Source organism: Delphinapterus leucas, chromosome 4 (genome assembly GCF_059928025.1).
Source record: "Delphinapterus leucas isolate spDelLeu-1000000601 "Yukka" chromosome 4, BTC_Dleu_Yukka2, whole genome shotgun sequence".
Lineage (NCBI taxonomy): Eukaryota > Metazoa > Chordata > Mammalia > Artiodactyla > Monodontidae > Delphinapterus > Delphinapterus leucas.
The window spans coordinates 78507836-78523071 of record NC_143132.1 but is presented as its reverse complement, the minus strand read 5'-3'; the positions used below and the strand labels follow the sequence as shown (position 1 = coordinate 78523071).

At 42.6% G+C, this 15236-nt stretch overlaps 1 protein-coding gene and 1 pseudogene across 1 annotated transcript in view; one reads left to right on the top strand and one right to left on the bottom strand.

Annotated features, from left to right (window-relative positions):
* Nucleotides 1-15236, top strand: part of TPRG1 (tumor protein p63 regulated 1) — a 148311-nt gene that overhangs the window by 108275 nt on the left and 24800 nt on the right. Inside the window, 1 exon segment of the mRNA XM_022569690.2 lies at nt 1953-15236. This exon segment is cut by the window's right edge and continues 24800 nt beyond it. Coding sequence (XP_022425398.2) covers nt 1953-2141 — 189 coding nt within the window. The 3' untranslated portion in view covers nt 2142-15236.
* Nucleotides 8983-11717, bottom strand: LOC111183991 (abasic site processing protein HMCES pseudogene; annotated as a pseudogene).

Sequence of the window (15236 nt, the reverse complement as noted above, 5' to 3'; positions counted from 1 at the left end):
GAAGAGAATTTACAATGTCACAGAGCAAGTAAATCAGCAGTTTTATTTGCATGGCTTTTCTTTCTTTTTTTTCCTTATAGGTTAGGTCAAATAGTAGTGATGGACATATTCTAAATTTTAGATTCTTTTTCTTACCAACAGGGAAACTAAGCCTCCAATGGAGAAGTGGTTGCCCAAGGGCAATTTGGTATAAAATTAAGAATCCAGGATAAAACCTATATTGAAAATGGGATTATGGGGAAAGACTACAGCCTTCTCATTCTTCATTGAATCGTCATTCTGTATTAGTCCCTCAAAGCCAAGATTGGCCTCCCCATGGAGAAAAGGAAAAACAATGGTGTCTTTATTGAACATGCTTAATAATTTAGATTGATATTGGAATATACTCTAAAAGTTTTAATTTAGACTTGTAAGCCAGTTGCCTAGGAAACATATTTGGATCTTACTGTGAGTAGGCCCTTATTCCTCATGTTCCTTTTTACCATGGTGCAGAAGGTGGAGTAATTCTGGACAAATCATTTACCTTCTATTAGTCTTGATTTCCAACACGGGAATGATGATACCTTCTTTTACTTACCTGATAGGCTTATACTGGAATGAAATAATGGATATAAAAGAGCTTATTGGAAATACAAAGATATGAGCTTTCCTAATTCATTTCCTTCTTTATATCTCTGTTTGCAGTGCTCCCTGAATTACCCTCCTCTTAACCCAATTCAACTTGATTTGACCAAAAGAAGGAATTTTTTTTCACTCATTTAACTTAAAGTTCAGGATAGGCTGATCCAGTAACCCAAATGGCTTTGTGAAGAATTACTCTCTCTCCATGTCTTAGTTCTTTCACTTTTGTTGGTTTCAGTCTGTCAGGTTCTCACTGTGTGGACAAAATGACCATGAATACGTCCAGGCTTGGATGCTATCAGTTTCACAGCCACATTGGTCATGTGCCCAGACCTGAATCAATCTCCTCGACCAGAAGAATGGATTCCTCTGATTGGTTAGGACTGAGTCATGTGCTAAAGTCAGCTCGGCTTAAGCTATTTGGAATAAATGGAAGAATGTGGTTCTCCAAAGGAAAATCGAGGTGCTCTTATTGGAAGAAGAGTCTCAAATGGAGGAAAGGATGCTGGCTTGGAAAGAACAGCCGCTGACAGATAGGCCCTCTCTAACCTCATTTCACCCATTGAAACCCTATTAACCCTTAAAGGATTGTCTCAAGAGTTTTCCTTTTGAAGTCATTCCTAATCCTCTAACCACATACGATTTCTCCCTCTTTTGTGTTTCTTTAGCATCATGTGCCTCTTTTTGCTGTTTATTTTCGTGGACTTTGTACGATCATCACAAGTTCATTTTTTATGTTATGATAGTGTCACTTCTGTGAGGGCAGAGACTATATCTCCCTTGTCTTTGAATCTTCAGCAGTACCCGACTGGTGTCTGATCCATAATAGACTATCAGCAAATATTTGTTAAACTGACTTCTTAATGTTGTACAAGTTATGAATAATGAAAAATAAGATGTGGCAGCTAATTTTATTATGTACATTATTAACGGATTAATTTATTAAAAGACTAACAGAAGCAATGTTAACAATTCTGAGATACGATTTCTGTTTAAGAAGTAAGAGTAGGGCTTCCCTGGTGGCGCAGTGGTTGAGAGTCCGCCTGCCGATGCAGGGGACACGGGTTCGTGCCCCGGCCTGGGAAGATCTCACATGCCGCGGAGCGGCTGGGCCCGTGAGCCATGGCCGCTGAGCCTGCGCGTCCGGAGCCTGTGCTCCGCAACGGGAGAGGCCACAACAGCGAGAGGCCCGCGTATCGCAAAAAAAAAAAAAATTAGTAAGAATAACTGCAGCTCCAGGAGAGTGGTCAACCATTGTGAGCACTGGCTGGGGAGGGGGTGTCTCTGGACCTACTCTGCATTCACTAAACTCTGTGCCTTCTCCTCTTTAGTCGTCCGGGTTCATGTCTAAGCTTGTTCCAGCTATCCAGAATGCCCACAGGGATTCCACTGGATCTGGAAGAGGAAAGTGATTGATTGAGACCTACACGGGTCTGATGTCATTCACTGGAAACTGCAACAAACTTGGCTATTCCCTTGCCCGGGGAGTGTTGGTTTTTGACACTCTTTTTGGGGGATAAGTACATCATCCATAGCTACATCATTACTGCAGATTCTGTTTCAGCCCACCGTATTTTTGGACTGAAACAATTAGTTATTGTTAAATAGTATTACATGATTTTGAAGATTCAGTATCTTAGGGGACCTAAAAGCTTGATTAGATTGATAAATGCACACTTCAGACCTTATATAAGGATAATCAAATTTCTTCAAACCAGAAAATAAACTCTCCTGAGCCCATCAAATAATGTTGGCAAATGAATGACAAATGAACACCTGATCATAAACTTGGGGAGGACCCTCTGGGTTCTTGTTTCTCTGTCCTCTAAATGTAGGCTTGTTCTGGGTCTTTATTTTCAGCCCTCTGATCCTGATCTTCTCTCTCACTGGGGTCTCAATCTCTATTATTTTAGCTACCTTTTTTTATGGGGATGACTTCCAAATCCATATTCTCATCCCTGGTGTTTAAGACTCAGTTTTGCACTTCTGTCTGCTGATCATCTGTATCAGTGTTCCAATGGCCACTTATACTCAGCATCTTCAAAATCTCGGATTTCTGTATGGGATTTTAATGGTCCCAGCCATCATCCCTGAAATCCATCAGTTTTGATGTCTTTAAACTTCTTGCCAGATACATTCCATATAGTATCTGTCTTTGTCTGGGCTGCTATAACAAAAATACTACACACTGGGTGGCTTATAAACAACAGAAATTTATTTCTTACAGTTCTGGAGGCTGCAATTCTGAGATGAGGGTGCCAGCCTGGTCAGGTGAGGGCCCTCTTCTGGGGCTCAGATTTCTTGTTATATCCTTACAGGTAAAGGGGCAAGATTGTTCTCTTGTGCTTCTTTTATAAGGGCATTCATCTCATTCATGAGGGCTCTGCCCTCATAAGCTAAGGCCCCCTGTTTAATACCATCACAATGGGCTTTAGGATTTAAACATATAAATTTGGGGGGGGGCATAAACGTTCAGACCATAGAAGTACCACATCTGTGTGTGACTTAGATTGTGCCCAATGCCCAGATGTCAAACTTAAAGTTCATTCTCCTTTCAAAACTGTTCATATACTCCTTCTCCTTTCCATTCTCACAGGTATGTTATTAGATCATGTTTTAAATTCGGTTTACCTGGATATTTGTTATACACTTTTAATTGGTATCCCTGCTTCAAGGCTGACCCTCTTCTAATCCATTTTATACTTGGTTGCCAGACTCCTAAAGCACAATTTGATCATATCATTCCCTGTTCAAGAACTTTCAATGGCTCATTTCCTTTTGCAGGGTTTTTTTTTTGTTTGCTCATATGTCTTGTTTTTTTAACAGCAGACCTTTCCTTCTAATGAAATCTGTTTCAGTTGCCCAATATGTAAAACAGATAGAAGGAGGACCACTATGATTGAAACACTATGATTGAAAATGCCACTGATCTCCTCTTTTTTGGGTCTCAGAAGTGCCTCTGTGGAATGTCTATGGATCCCACAGGAGTTTAAGAAGAATGTTTCCAAAAATACTCTTCTAGCTCATTCTGTTTCTATTTTCTTTTCTCTCATATTTCCTCTTTGTCGCTCCTTGACTTAGGTCTAATTGTGAAGAACTCAGGAGGTCATCTCATCTGTTTTCATCTCTAAATTTTTTTTCAATTTTATTGTATTTTTAATTTATTTTGAAAAGAAACTTTTAATGTTGAGCGCTGTAAACATTATTATAATTAGCTCTTTGCCTGTCCAAAGAACCAAAGTTGAGACACCTTGGCTGGTATTCAAGTTAAAAATTCCAGCTGTTTTTTGGGGGGTGGGAAGGGGGGGGAAGGGGGTGCTTGTGTGAAGTCTAAAGTCTTTTCTTCAAAATGCTCACTTCCTCGATTTCAAAGATTTCCTCTGATATTTCACAAACATCAATTTGATGGAGGCATTCAAAACCCGAACTTTGAATAACCCTCATTTTATTTTGTTTTTATCTTTGTTTACTTCCATTAGTAGTTCTCTCCCTCTCTTTCCACTTCCCAGCACCCACTTTTTTTTCCCCTCCTGATGGCAAATATTGGTATAGTCCCCAAGGCAGGGAACTTCTCTTCAGACTGTAAAAGGAAATGTTGAAATCCTTAGCTGTCCTGTCAACAGTAGTGGAATGAAAAGTCGTTGGATTGTTTTGGCAGTGGTTCTGAAGCAGGCACAATTGGCAAATTATTATACCACCACTGCCCGAAAATCCCCATTTGCCTCAAGGTAGTGGCGTTCGTTGACAGAAGCCTCCGAAATGTCCAGCACATTCTCTTGAGTTACCATTTAAGGATCAGTCTGACAAGTGACTTCTTTCTGCATATTTATTCCCCTTGTAACCTAGGCTGGACTGTTCCCAAATGACCTTCGAAAGGACACAATGCAGCATCATCAATGGGGCAAATCAGAAAAGATGAGAGGAGGGAAATATCTCTTAGCCCTGAGGTCAGTCTGTACCAATAGGGTACCAAGGTTGTTTAGTGTGGAGAAGAGTGATCTCAGAGATGACATAAGAATTGTCTTCACATTTCACACAGATTGTCCTGTGGGATATTCCAGACACTGATAAATGGGATCTAGAAGGCAGGATTATGACCAGAGGATGAGAGGATTCAGGGATTTGGATGGCAGTTTAAGACAAGAAAGAACTTCTTATAGTTAAAAATGTCCAAAGATGGGAAGCTTTGCTCCTTGAAAGAGTCTCCCATCACTTGATGTGTACTAGTAGGGACTAGATAAAGTGGATATTGTGAAAGGGATTGTTAAAGGGATGATTGAGAAAATCATTTAAAACCAGAGAATTTATGATTCTCCAAATAATTGTTGTCGACGATTAGGTAATACATCCTTTTTTTTGGAAAGAGTTGAATCAATCATGTGAGACCCTGGAAAATTACCTGAACTTTCCTAAGGTTTAATTTCCTCATCTGTAAAATGGAGACGATGCTATCTCTTTTGTCTACTTCATAAAGACCTTGTGATGATTCCATGAAATGAGGTTAAATTATTTTATTAAATAAAACTCATTGAGTATCTGCCTGTAGTGCAATGTCACTTTGGCAGCAGAAACTGGGACACCATCCGAGGGAACTAAATTCAGCTCTTCTGGGAGTTGTTTTTGGTCACCATGGACCTGCCGACCACCTCTTTCCCATTTGACACATGGTATTCTCACTTGGGTTCCTTGTCCATGAGCTTGACAAGTAACCACAACCCACAAACCAGGACACCTATATGTATACCTGGGCTTTTCCTTCAGGCTATCATCTGAACTATACCAATAACATCTCTCAAAGGGGCATCCTAGGTCTGACTGGGAATAAGATTTGATACAAGAGGCATTAAGTACAAAGCATATCATCATAAAAATGTCATGGTTGGCCATTTTCTCTATCTGATCTTTGTCTATTCAAGAAACCCTACTAGAAAGTCTCCAATAAATCTCTGTTCAGAAACTATTTGAACAATTCTACTGGCAGATTGCTCATAGTCTTCTGATACATCTTGGGCAGCTCTGATGGTTAGAAAGTTCTCCTGTTGATTTAGATTCTGGAACATCCATCTGCCATCTCTTTTATTTAAAAATAACATTCCCATGCTGGAGTAGGTTCAGCTTGTGTTTCAGTACCTGGATGTGGGGCATTGGGGTTACAGAACCAAGGTTGATGGATTCTCTAACACTTGACAGGAAGGGGAGCTGCCATGAATCACCACGCCTGGCCTCCCAGTGGGCAGTCGGGCCTTCTTGGAGGCTGACATTTGACCAGCCTCTAAGGCAGAAAAGAGAAGCCAATTTATGAGGATCTTTTGCCTTGCACCCCCTTCTCATTGTCCCTTTGCTGAAGCATTACTAAGGAAGCCCGATTCATAGAGCCCTGGGGCTAAGGAAGCAAAGAAACCATCTAATCTAATGCTTTCATTTCACAGAACACAGAGCAAAGGCCTGGAAACTGGAAAGAAATTTCTCAAAAAGCAGATGGCGAACTTTTGGCAGTATGGGGATTAAACTCTAAAGCTTCCAATCTCCAATTCCAGCTCCACTGCTCTTTCCGTATACCTCCATTCCCAGGAAAAGGCACGTCATCTAAACCAGCGTATCATAGTTTCTGTGTTCATTCTGACGTGAGAAAACAATAGGTCACCCTTGTTCAGGGGGAATTTCCAGAAATTACCTGTATTTTCTTAAAGGCTAAGGTCACTCATGGAGCTCTCTGATGTCCTATCTGATTTAAAAGCCCAAACAAAGCTGCGGAAGCCAGCAGATATTTTGTAAGGCAGCCTTACCTCTGCCTGGCATTTTGTGGGGCAAAAGAGGGGAGGGCAAAAGTATTAAATTCAGGCTTAAAAGCTCCTCAGAAATTCTTTACACACAGGAGACCAAGTTGGAGAAAAGAAGATGACTCCTGCCAAGGGGAAGAAAGAGAGAGATGAATGCCTGTGGTTTTCAAAGGTTAACAACAACAACAAAGCCCGAGTATTTGCACAGGGATGAATGTTCATTGGCTTTTGGCCAACAACTGTACGAGGGCTTATGCCCACATCCTGTAGCTGTGGTTTAGGGACGCTGCTCATGAGTGACTTCTTATGCTTAGTGGCAGGAAACTTTAGTCACTGATGTGTAAACTCACCTTTGGTCTGCACCTCCCACAATGTGCTCTGAAGGCAGTTCGGGGACCAGGCCTCCTGATTTTCTTACAGATACCAGTTCCTCAGAGTTTAAGGAAGAACTCAGTTTAAGGCCTTGGGAGAGACTGAGACTTGATCAGTACTTACCTTACTCCATTCAGTTGTAGCAACCCCTTAGGATAATTCTATAGCCACAGGGAGGAATTATGATATCCTCTGCGAAATCCTCCCTTTAACCTCAAAACCCAAGACAAAAAAACGCAAGCTCTGTTTCATTTCAGGGCTGCAGTATGAAATCTGAGAGGCGAAGTCAGGAGGTTGCTTCTGAGCCTAGATCTTGTATCTGATGAGCTATTTTACACTCAATTTTTAAAAGTTCGTAGTAAACTCAAAGTCTCCTTTTCAGTGAAGCTAAATGGAATTTGCAAGAAATCCCTCAAAAAGCAGATGGTGAGTTTTGGGCAATACTGGGATGAAACTCTAAAGCTTCCATTTTCCTGCTCCTAGGCACTGCTCTTTCCATATATCCCCATTCCCAGGGAAAGGCATATCATCTAAATCAGTGTTTCACAGTTGTCATCTAAATCGGTGTATCATAAGTTACTTTGAGGTGAGAAAACAATAGGTCCAGTTTAATTAACTCTCATGTTTTTAGGTAGATATGAGAGACTGTGATGTTACATTATGGGTAGAGAGTATGTTGAGATCAATTTCTCTGAATTACCACCTCGTCTCTCACATCCTGTCCACAATGCCTACCTCATGCATCCCAGGAACTACTTTTCCTTCCTTTTATATTCCCTGCTCACTCTTTATGGAATTATTGAAACAGATTGGAAGGGACCCTAAAGGTCATCTAGTTTAACCTCCTACCTATTGCAGGAATGCCCTCAACCAAAGCACACAGCAGATGCAGGCTCGGCTTCTGCAAAATCATTGCCAGGGCAGAGAATCCCTTGCTTCCTACAGAAGCTAGTTCTACTGCCAAGCAACCGCAGTGAGTTAAAGGCTTTTTCTAAATATTGCATCCAAACCTTCCTCCCTGGAAAGTTACCTATTTGGTCCTTGATCTTCCTTTGAAGTTACCCTGGGTAAATCAATTTCCTATTTCATATGGCCGCACTTCAAATAAAGGCAGCTTACTGGTGCTGTCCCAAAAAAGTAGTTTTGTTTTTTGACACAGACCCCCAGTTACCACAACCGTTCTTCATGTGCTGGATTATCCATAGCCCCTGTTGAACTCCTCCTTGTTCGTGGACTGTTCTGTTTGGTTAACATTTCTTTTAAAATATTGTATTCAACACTGGCATGGCGATTCAAATATAGGCTGACCAGTGCAGGTTAGAATGTAGCTGTTCTTCACTTGCCAATGTACGGTTATTAATGAAATCCAGGTTTTCTTTATTATACTATTTGTTCCCATGAAGTTTATGGTCAACTTCATACTATATATAATATATAACATTATTTTTCTGATTTAATAATATCATTGAAGGAACCAGTGAGGCCACTTTAGTATGGATTAATTGTAACGGACCTGGATTAGCTCCTAGTAATCACTGCTTTTCTCTTTTGACTTTTAAATTTATTTGTTACATTTTTTCTAAAGTATGTATTTAATATTTTATCCTGAATCAGTGTCAGACTTATTTTTCTATAGTATCTGGCAACCAACATTATTTTTAAGTGGGATTTTTTTCTGTCTTCAGTCTAGAGGACAAAGTGGGAATTGTTACCATGATGGGCAGCTGAGCCAAAGAAGTACAGTAATCAGAATGGTTTACTCCATAGAGATCTTTTTTTTTTTTTTTTTTTTTTTTGCGGTACGCGGGCCTCTCACTGTTGTGGCCTCTCCCGTTGTGGAGCACAGGCTCCGGACGCGCAGGCTCAGCGGCCATGGCTCACGGGCCCAGCCGCTCCGCGGCATGTGGGATCTTCCCGGACCGGGGCACGAACCCGTGTCCCCTGCATCGGCAGGGGGACTCTCAACCACTGCGCCACCAGGGAAGCCCCATAGAGATCTTTGGTATTGGTCAGCTGACCATTTTGTCCTCAGAGCAAAAAGAGATGGGCAGTCCACCCAAGTTTTATTTGGTCTGTGTAAGCAAGAGTAAACAGAAGGCTGACTTGAATCAGCATCTACCACCCCACTGTTACTGAAAGTGGGGTCCAGCTGCTTGCCACTCTAAAGCCAATAAAAAGACAAGGTTGGTGGAGAGGAAATTTGCTTTATTTCAGGGGCTAGCAATGGGGTTGGAGGGGAGTGTGGACTCATGTCCAAAGGCCAGCTTCCCCATGCTGACAACCAGTGGGCAAGACCTTTAAAGGGGAGATTCAGGGGTGTATAGGCAGAGGGAGGGGGCTACATGCAGCAACAGCACAGCTAGCTCTGACGGTCGTCTTGAGCTTGATCGTGCGGTGTTCTGACCAGCATCATCTTGATTGTTCAAAGTACAGTTAGTTTTCAGTTCCAGAGTCAGTTTCTTCCCATTTCCTTGAGGCCAATTCTCAGAATTGTGGCAGCTTAATGTCATGGCTACAGTCTGCTCATCATGTAGTTAACTTCTTCCACCTGGTAGGGGTTTCAGTCTCTACAAAACAGCCCACAGGATATGGCTCAGAGTATTATCTATAGCCCTTGAGGAGGAGCTAAAGGTCCTTGACTTTGCTTACTGACTAAACTATTATTATATTGTCCTGTTTGACTGTTTTCCTTTGTTTCTGCATTTTCTCACTTCTCTGATTAAAGTTCTTCTTTGGCTAAAGTTTTTCTACAGACAAAAGGCAGGCGGAGGACGTGGGGGAGAAAGGACCATAAGGTCCTGCTCCGTTTCACCACAATACTATTATCTTCATTGAATGCAGATTGCCCAATTCAATGGCAATAATTCCCACTGTCATTTTTGGCCTATGGAGACTAGCCACAATGCAGCTGTTTAAGAATGTTGGGTTTCCCCTCACGAATGTATTTCTCTTGGCCTTGGTGAAGGAAGTGTCTCTGAATCTTCTGAGGGGATATAGTTAGAGGGAAACTGAGAAGCTCTTACATAATAAATACACTTGAGCATCACAATCTCCCTAAACCTTTGGATACCTCCTTCCAGCATTTCAACTTCATTCCGTATACCCTTCCTCTGGGTACACCTTTCAGTCAATTAACCAAGCAAATTATTGGAGCCATTTTTTCTCCCACCAAGCCTTTTTATTGTTTCCAAAAAAGCAGTTTTGTCCACAGAAAATCCCAGTGCCCCACATTTGTTACAAAATCATTCCCTAGGTCTGATGCCAGGAGAAAACAGTGAGATCTGGAATTCCTCCCACCAGCAGCGTTTTCTGAAATGTAGACAGTTTATCAAATATAATTTATTCAGAAAAAATACAGTGTTTTAAGAACTTAATTCCAAAAGAAGACTGAAAAAGCCCAAAGGCTGAGCAGAAAACAGCCTCTGCAACAGCACCAGGTCAGGTCAGGCTGAGAACAGCCAGCAGGGTCAGGCTCTGAGAGAAAGCCCACCGGTCCTACCAGGAGACAGCGGTAGGCACAAGAGCTCCTCCCCTCCCACCAGGAATTGATGGCGGTGGCCATTCTTCTTCCCAGGCTGCCCACCCACCCCACTGGGGGCTTCCTGGTCTCAACCAGGACAGCCACTCCCCCAAGAAGCCACAACTCTTCAACACTGTGCTACCTCCTCCCAAGCAACCCCGCCCCTCCTTCTTCCCGCTTCAGGCGTCGCTCAAGGAGTCCTGCCCCGCCTCTCTTGGGGGGGGGCGGGGCGGGGGAGGCTCCTCTTGCAGGAACCAGCTGGACCACTGGGGCACATCTGACTCTACCTTTTGGAGTGTTTTGGGGTTTTCCTTTGGAGTGTTTTGGGGTCTTCTGGCCGCTGCTCCTTTTTGACCAGTAAGTGGACAGGAAGCAGACACTCAGGAGTGCTGTTTCGGGAGTCGTTCACCAAGGGAGAGACTGGATGGAAGGCGGTGTTCTCTGTGGGTGGCTAAACTTCAGAGCTTCTTGAGCTAAGACCTCACCAAAGTCCAGCCACTTAGAGACTGCCTCCTCTCCATCTAATATGGCAGGCCTCCTGGGGTGGATGACGTTCAAGCCTTTGCAGGAACCCACTGTGATGATGGTGTAAAAATACAAGAACCCCCTCCAACCCCCACCCCCCAGCAGTCAAAGATCCCGGCCACTGTCAGCAGCCTCCAGCTGTCCCAGACTTTCTCCCAGTCCTCAGGTCCCTATGCAGCACCCACGCTCTCTGACCTTTGTTTTGATTTGGGGGAAGTAGATGAAGTAGGGTTGCCTCTGGCTTCTTGCCTGACATGGCTGCCACTCACAGAATCCATCTGCTAAAACAACACAGCGTCTTCCTTTTCCCAGAGGCACCTTGAAGGACCGTTTCTCCATTATGGTGTCACTACAACAGCTGGGAGTGTTGAACTGCAGCTTGGAAGGATCCGCTCCTTTGAACCAAGACGGGACCAAGCCCCATTGCATGGCAGCAACGATATGCTCAATTGAGTCTGTGCCCTTCTCCAAGTGCACCCGGGACAGGAGCACTGGGCTGCTGGACTGCAGGCTCTTGTACGAGGGGCAGTACCGGTCCGGGTCCCTGGCGGTCCTGTAGGCGCAGGCCCTGGCGAGGGCCTCCCTGGGCAGGTGGCAGTACATCCGCCTGCATACCCTCTGCGCCACCTTCACACTGTGGGTCCCTCCACATCAGGCCCCGCACCCGCGTGTCTCTCTGCGCACCCTGCGCCAGGCCCCCCTGTTGGAGCCATTTTTAGTGACTCAAGCACATTGAATTCAGAATCTTATCCTGGTGCCCTCTAATCAATAGCATTTTGTTTGTCCCAACATTATATTGCTGCCACCTAGATCTAATACGCTTTGAATCAGTTCCCATACATGTTTTCTGTTAGTATGAATTGGCAAAACCTCAAAATTATTTAGGGGCACGTTGCACCTTCTCATGAATAGTATTTTTTTAACTTATTTGTTAGAAGCTGAATTTGGTTATAAGTCTAGAAACAATGCAGAATGAGAATAGATTATTGTACATTTAATCTCGTGCTGACTGACTACAATTGTTGATCCAATTGTGTTTTTTTTGTTGTTGTTTTTTTTTGCTTGAGTGAAACAATAAATTCCCTGGCACCTGGTATTGCCAGTTATAGATCTGGCAAGTTTTTTTTTTTTTTTACTTGATATTAAAAATCATCAGTGGCAGTTTACTGCCAGGTGTTAGGACCAGCAATGTGCATCAACCTTCTAAACCTATGTCATATTCTAGTCAACAGGAAACTTGATCACCTCTCTGTTCTGTAAGACATGGCATTGGTCTGTTTTCCTGATGCTATCATGTAATGAACTAACCAGGTGAACAGGAAGTAGAAAGTATTCCAAAACTTTTGTGACACAAATCTCTCCAAATTCTGAGGCTTATATCACTGAAAGTCACATTGGTGATTTTTCCAGGGTGTCAGTGGTCTGGGACATGTTAAGATACGCCTCCTAAGGGAAATGGCAAATTTCTGCCTTCTTATCACTGAGAAAAAGCCACCATGCTTAATGGGATTCCTCAGATTATAGAGGCAACAGTTATCTCCTTCAGGTCTGCTATTTGAACCTACTGATCAAGTAATCCCAAAGGCTGCTAGTTTTGAGTAGGGGACAGAAAAGGAAAAGGCTCTGCAACTGGTCCAGTCTGCTGTGAAAGCTACTTTGTCACTTGGGCTATATCCCCAGTAGATCCAGTGGTGCTTAAAATCTCTGTGGCAAATAGAAATGCTGCAGGGAAGCTTTGGCTAGCCCCTCCAGATGAATCACTGGATAGACCTTAGGATATTAAGCAAAGATATGCCATTCTTTTAGATAACAGTATTCCTTTTGGATTGCTCCTGGGCCCTAGTAGAGACTGAACCCTTGACCACACACCATCAAGTTGCAGTGCAGCCTAAGTTGCCCATAATGAACTGGATGTAGCCTGACCCACCAAGTCTTAAGTTTAGGCATACACAGCAGCACTGTCTTATCAGTTGGAGGTGACATATACCTGATAAGGCTCAAGTAGGTCCAGAGGGCCAAGCAAGCTGCATGAGTAAGTGAACAATTGTACCTATTCCTACTACATTTTCTTCTCTCTCAACCTACACCTATGGCTTCATGGAGAGTTCCCTACAATCAATAGACTGAGGCAAGAAAAATGAGCCTGATTCATAGATGGCTCTGCATGATTTGCTGCATCACCTGGAAGTGGACAGCTGTGACATCTTCTCCATGGTGGTCCTGAAAGACGATGCTGAAGAACATGCCTCCTAGTGGGCAGAGTAAATGGAATTCCATTTCCATGTTCTGCTTCAAGACTACTTTCTAGTTTATAACTGAGGAAACATATCTGGAGTAGGAGTGTGATCCAGTTACTCTCACACGTTGTCTCACAGAGCCACCACTGCTTCCTAGTGGTAGAGACATGATGCCGTCTTCCATTTTGCTTATATCAGGTTGGGTACATTTCCACGTAATAGAAACCATTTCACAATTTTAAACACAAAGTGTTTTAATATATGGAATTAAGTATTTACAACATCGTTACAAAGGCTGGAGGCACAGGCTGGGACTCTGGAAGTGATTCCCAGAACAACACTGCAAAACTGGCAAACCCAAGAATTAGTTATCTCTGCCATACACAAGAAGCTAGGCAATCAGGAGGCTGCTATCACGATAGCAGGTACCAGGAGCACAGCCCCTTAGCTATAATTCAATAACCAGGAGTTTTCTCCTGGAACTGTTGGCTTCAGAGCCTCTTTCCATCTGCTAGATCTGTACCAGCAAAATGAATACGACAACTTCTGCCCCCATCCTCCTTACTTACTCTGAAGTAGGACGTGGGAAGAGCATCCTGTTTATTCCTCTTAATAGTGATTGCAAGAATTTATTGAGTATCTATAGGTACCAAGCAGGGTGCTAACATCTTTGCATTCATTACATCAATGAATCCTCGAATGAATCTCTCAGTATAATATTAATGTCAAACCTCCATCTTGAAATGGGGAAAGTAAAAGTACAAAGAGGCTAAGAAACTTGGCCAAGGTTCTGTACTCATTGGTAGAAGACCTGGATTAACCTAGAACTTAATCATATCCAGAATCTAGCTACAAAGGAATCTGAGAATTGTAATGTTTAGTTTTCTAACTTCTGCAGTAAAAAAAAAAAAAAAAAAGCCTACTAAAACAAGGTTGGAAGAGATGTTGAGCTGGTCATCTCACTGAATCCTCAACCTGACATATTTAAGATAACTGTTGAACTATGTTTCAGCCTGATTATCAACTCCTTGAAGTTATCCACGTTTCTCCTCCACCACACACAGTTACCTAGGTAATTGGTAAATGTGTTTTATGATGCTGATCTCATAGGCATTTGGGTTTCAATCCATGTCAGTAGCACTTGTTTAAGCTTCCAGGAAAACACCGCCTTTTTGTAGTCTGGTTTTATAGAGCAGCAGACCCACTTAGGCCTTCTCCCTGACTTTAAAAAGAAATAATATATTGATTTTACCAAGTCTTTTTATTCCCAGACTTTGTTGTGGTTAAATCAAAAATACATAGCAACACTCAGAATGTGTCATCACTACAGAAAGTGAGGAATGGCATTTTCCTGGGGTTAAAAAAAAAAATCATAAAGAAGACTAGCTGAGTGATGCCCGGAGCACCAGCCAGGAGCTTGACAGCTTTAGAATGGAGCTAGTTTATCAGAAGTGTAGGCCACACCTAGAATAAGCAGAACATGATGACCTGGTAGGTATTCTGGCCAGAAGGAGTGTGTCAGGAAGAAGAGATGGGCTGAGGCTCTCCCAGGCTGCCATCAGCTTCAGGGAAAGTGAGCTGCAAGCAGTAGACAGTAGCCAACTGATTCTAGTGACTTTTCAGATAATGATTCCGACAGGAGAGGTGGAGAACGTAGGAAGTAAAAATGACTTCCACAGGAAATACAACGTGTTCAGGTTTGGATAAGTTTAGTATGAAGGGCTGTGGGACATAAGTGAAAATATTCCTGTCTCGTCAACAGGTACATGTGAAGGTATGTTGCTCAGGAGGCAAGATCTTTGGCTTGAGATGAAGGCCAGGGAGTCATCCAAGAATGAGTGGTAGCTGAAACCTTCAGTGTGGATGAAATTGTTTAGAGTGAGGATATAGAACTTTCTGCAGTGATGGAAAATTCCAGAATTCTATGCTGTTCAGCACAGTAGCCATTTGTTGTGAAATATGGCAGATGAAACTTAGGAACTGAAATTCTATTTTATTTTAACGAATTTGACTTCATGTGGCCAAAAGTGTCTAGTGGCTATCCTATTGAATAGCACAGGTATAGGAATAAAGAAAAACATGCTGAAAATGAAATACTTAATAATAGCAATATTGAATATCTGAGCTTATATTGATGGCACCAAAGATAAAAAAGAACACATGTCTTTTTGAGGTTTTTTT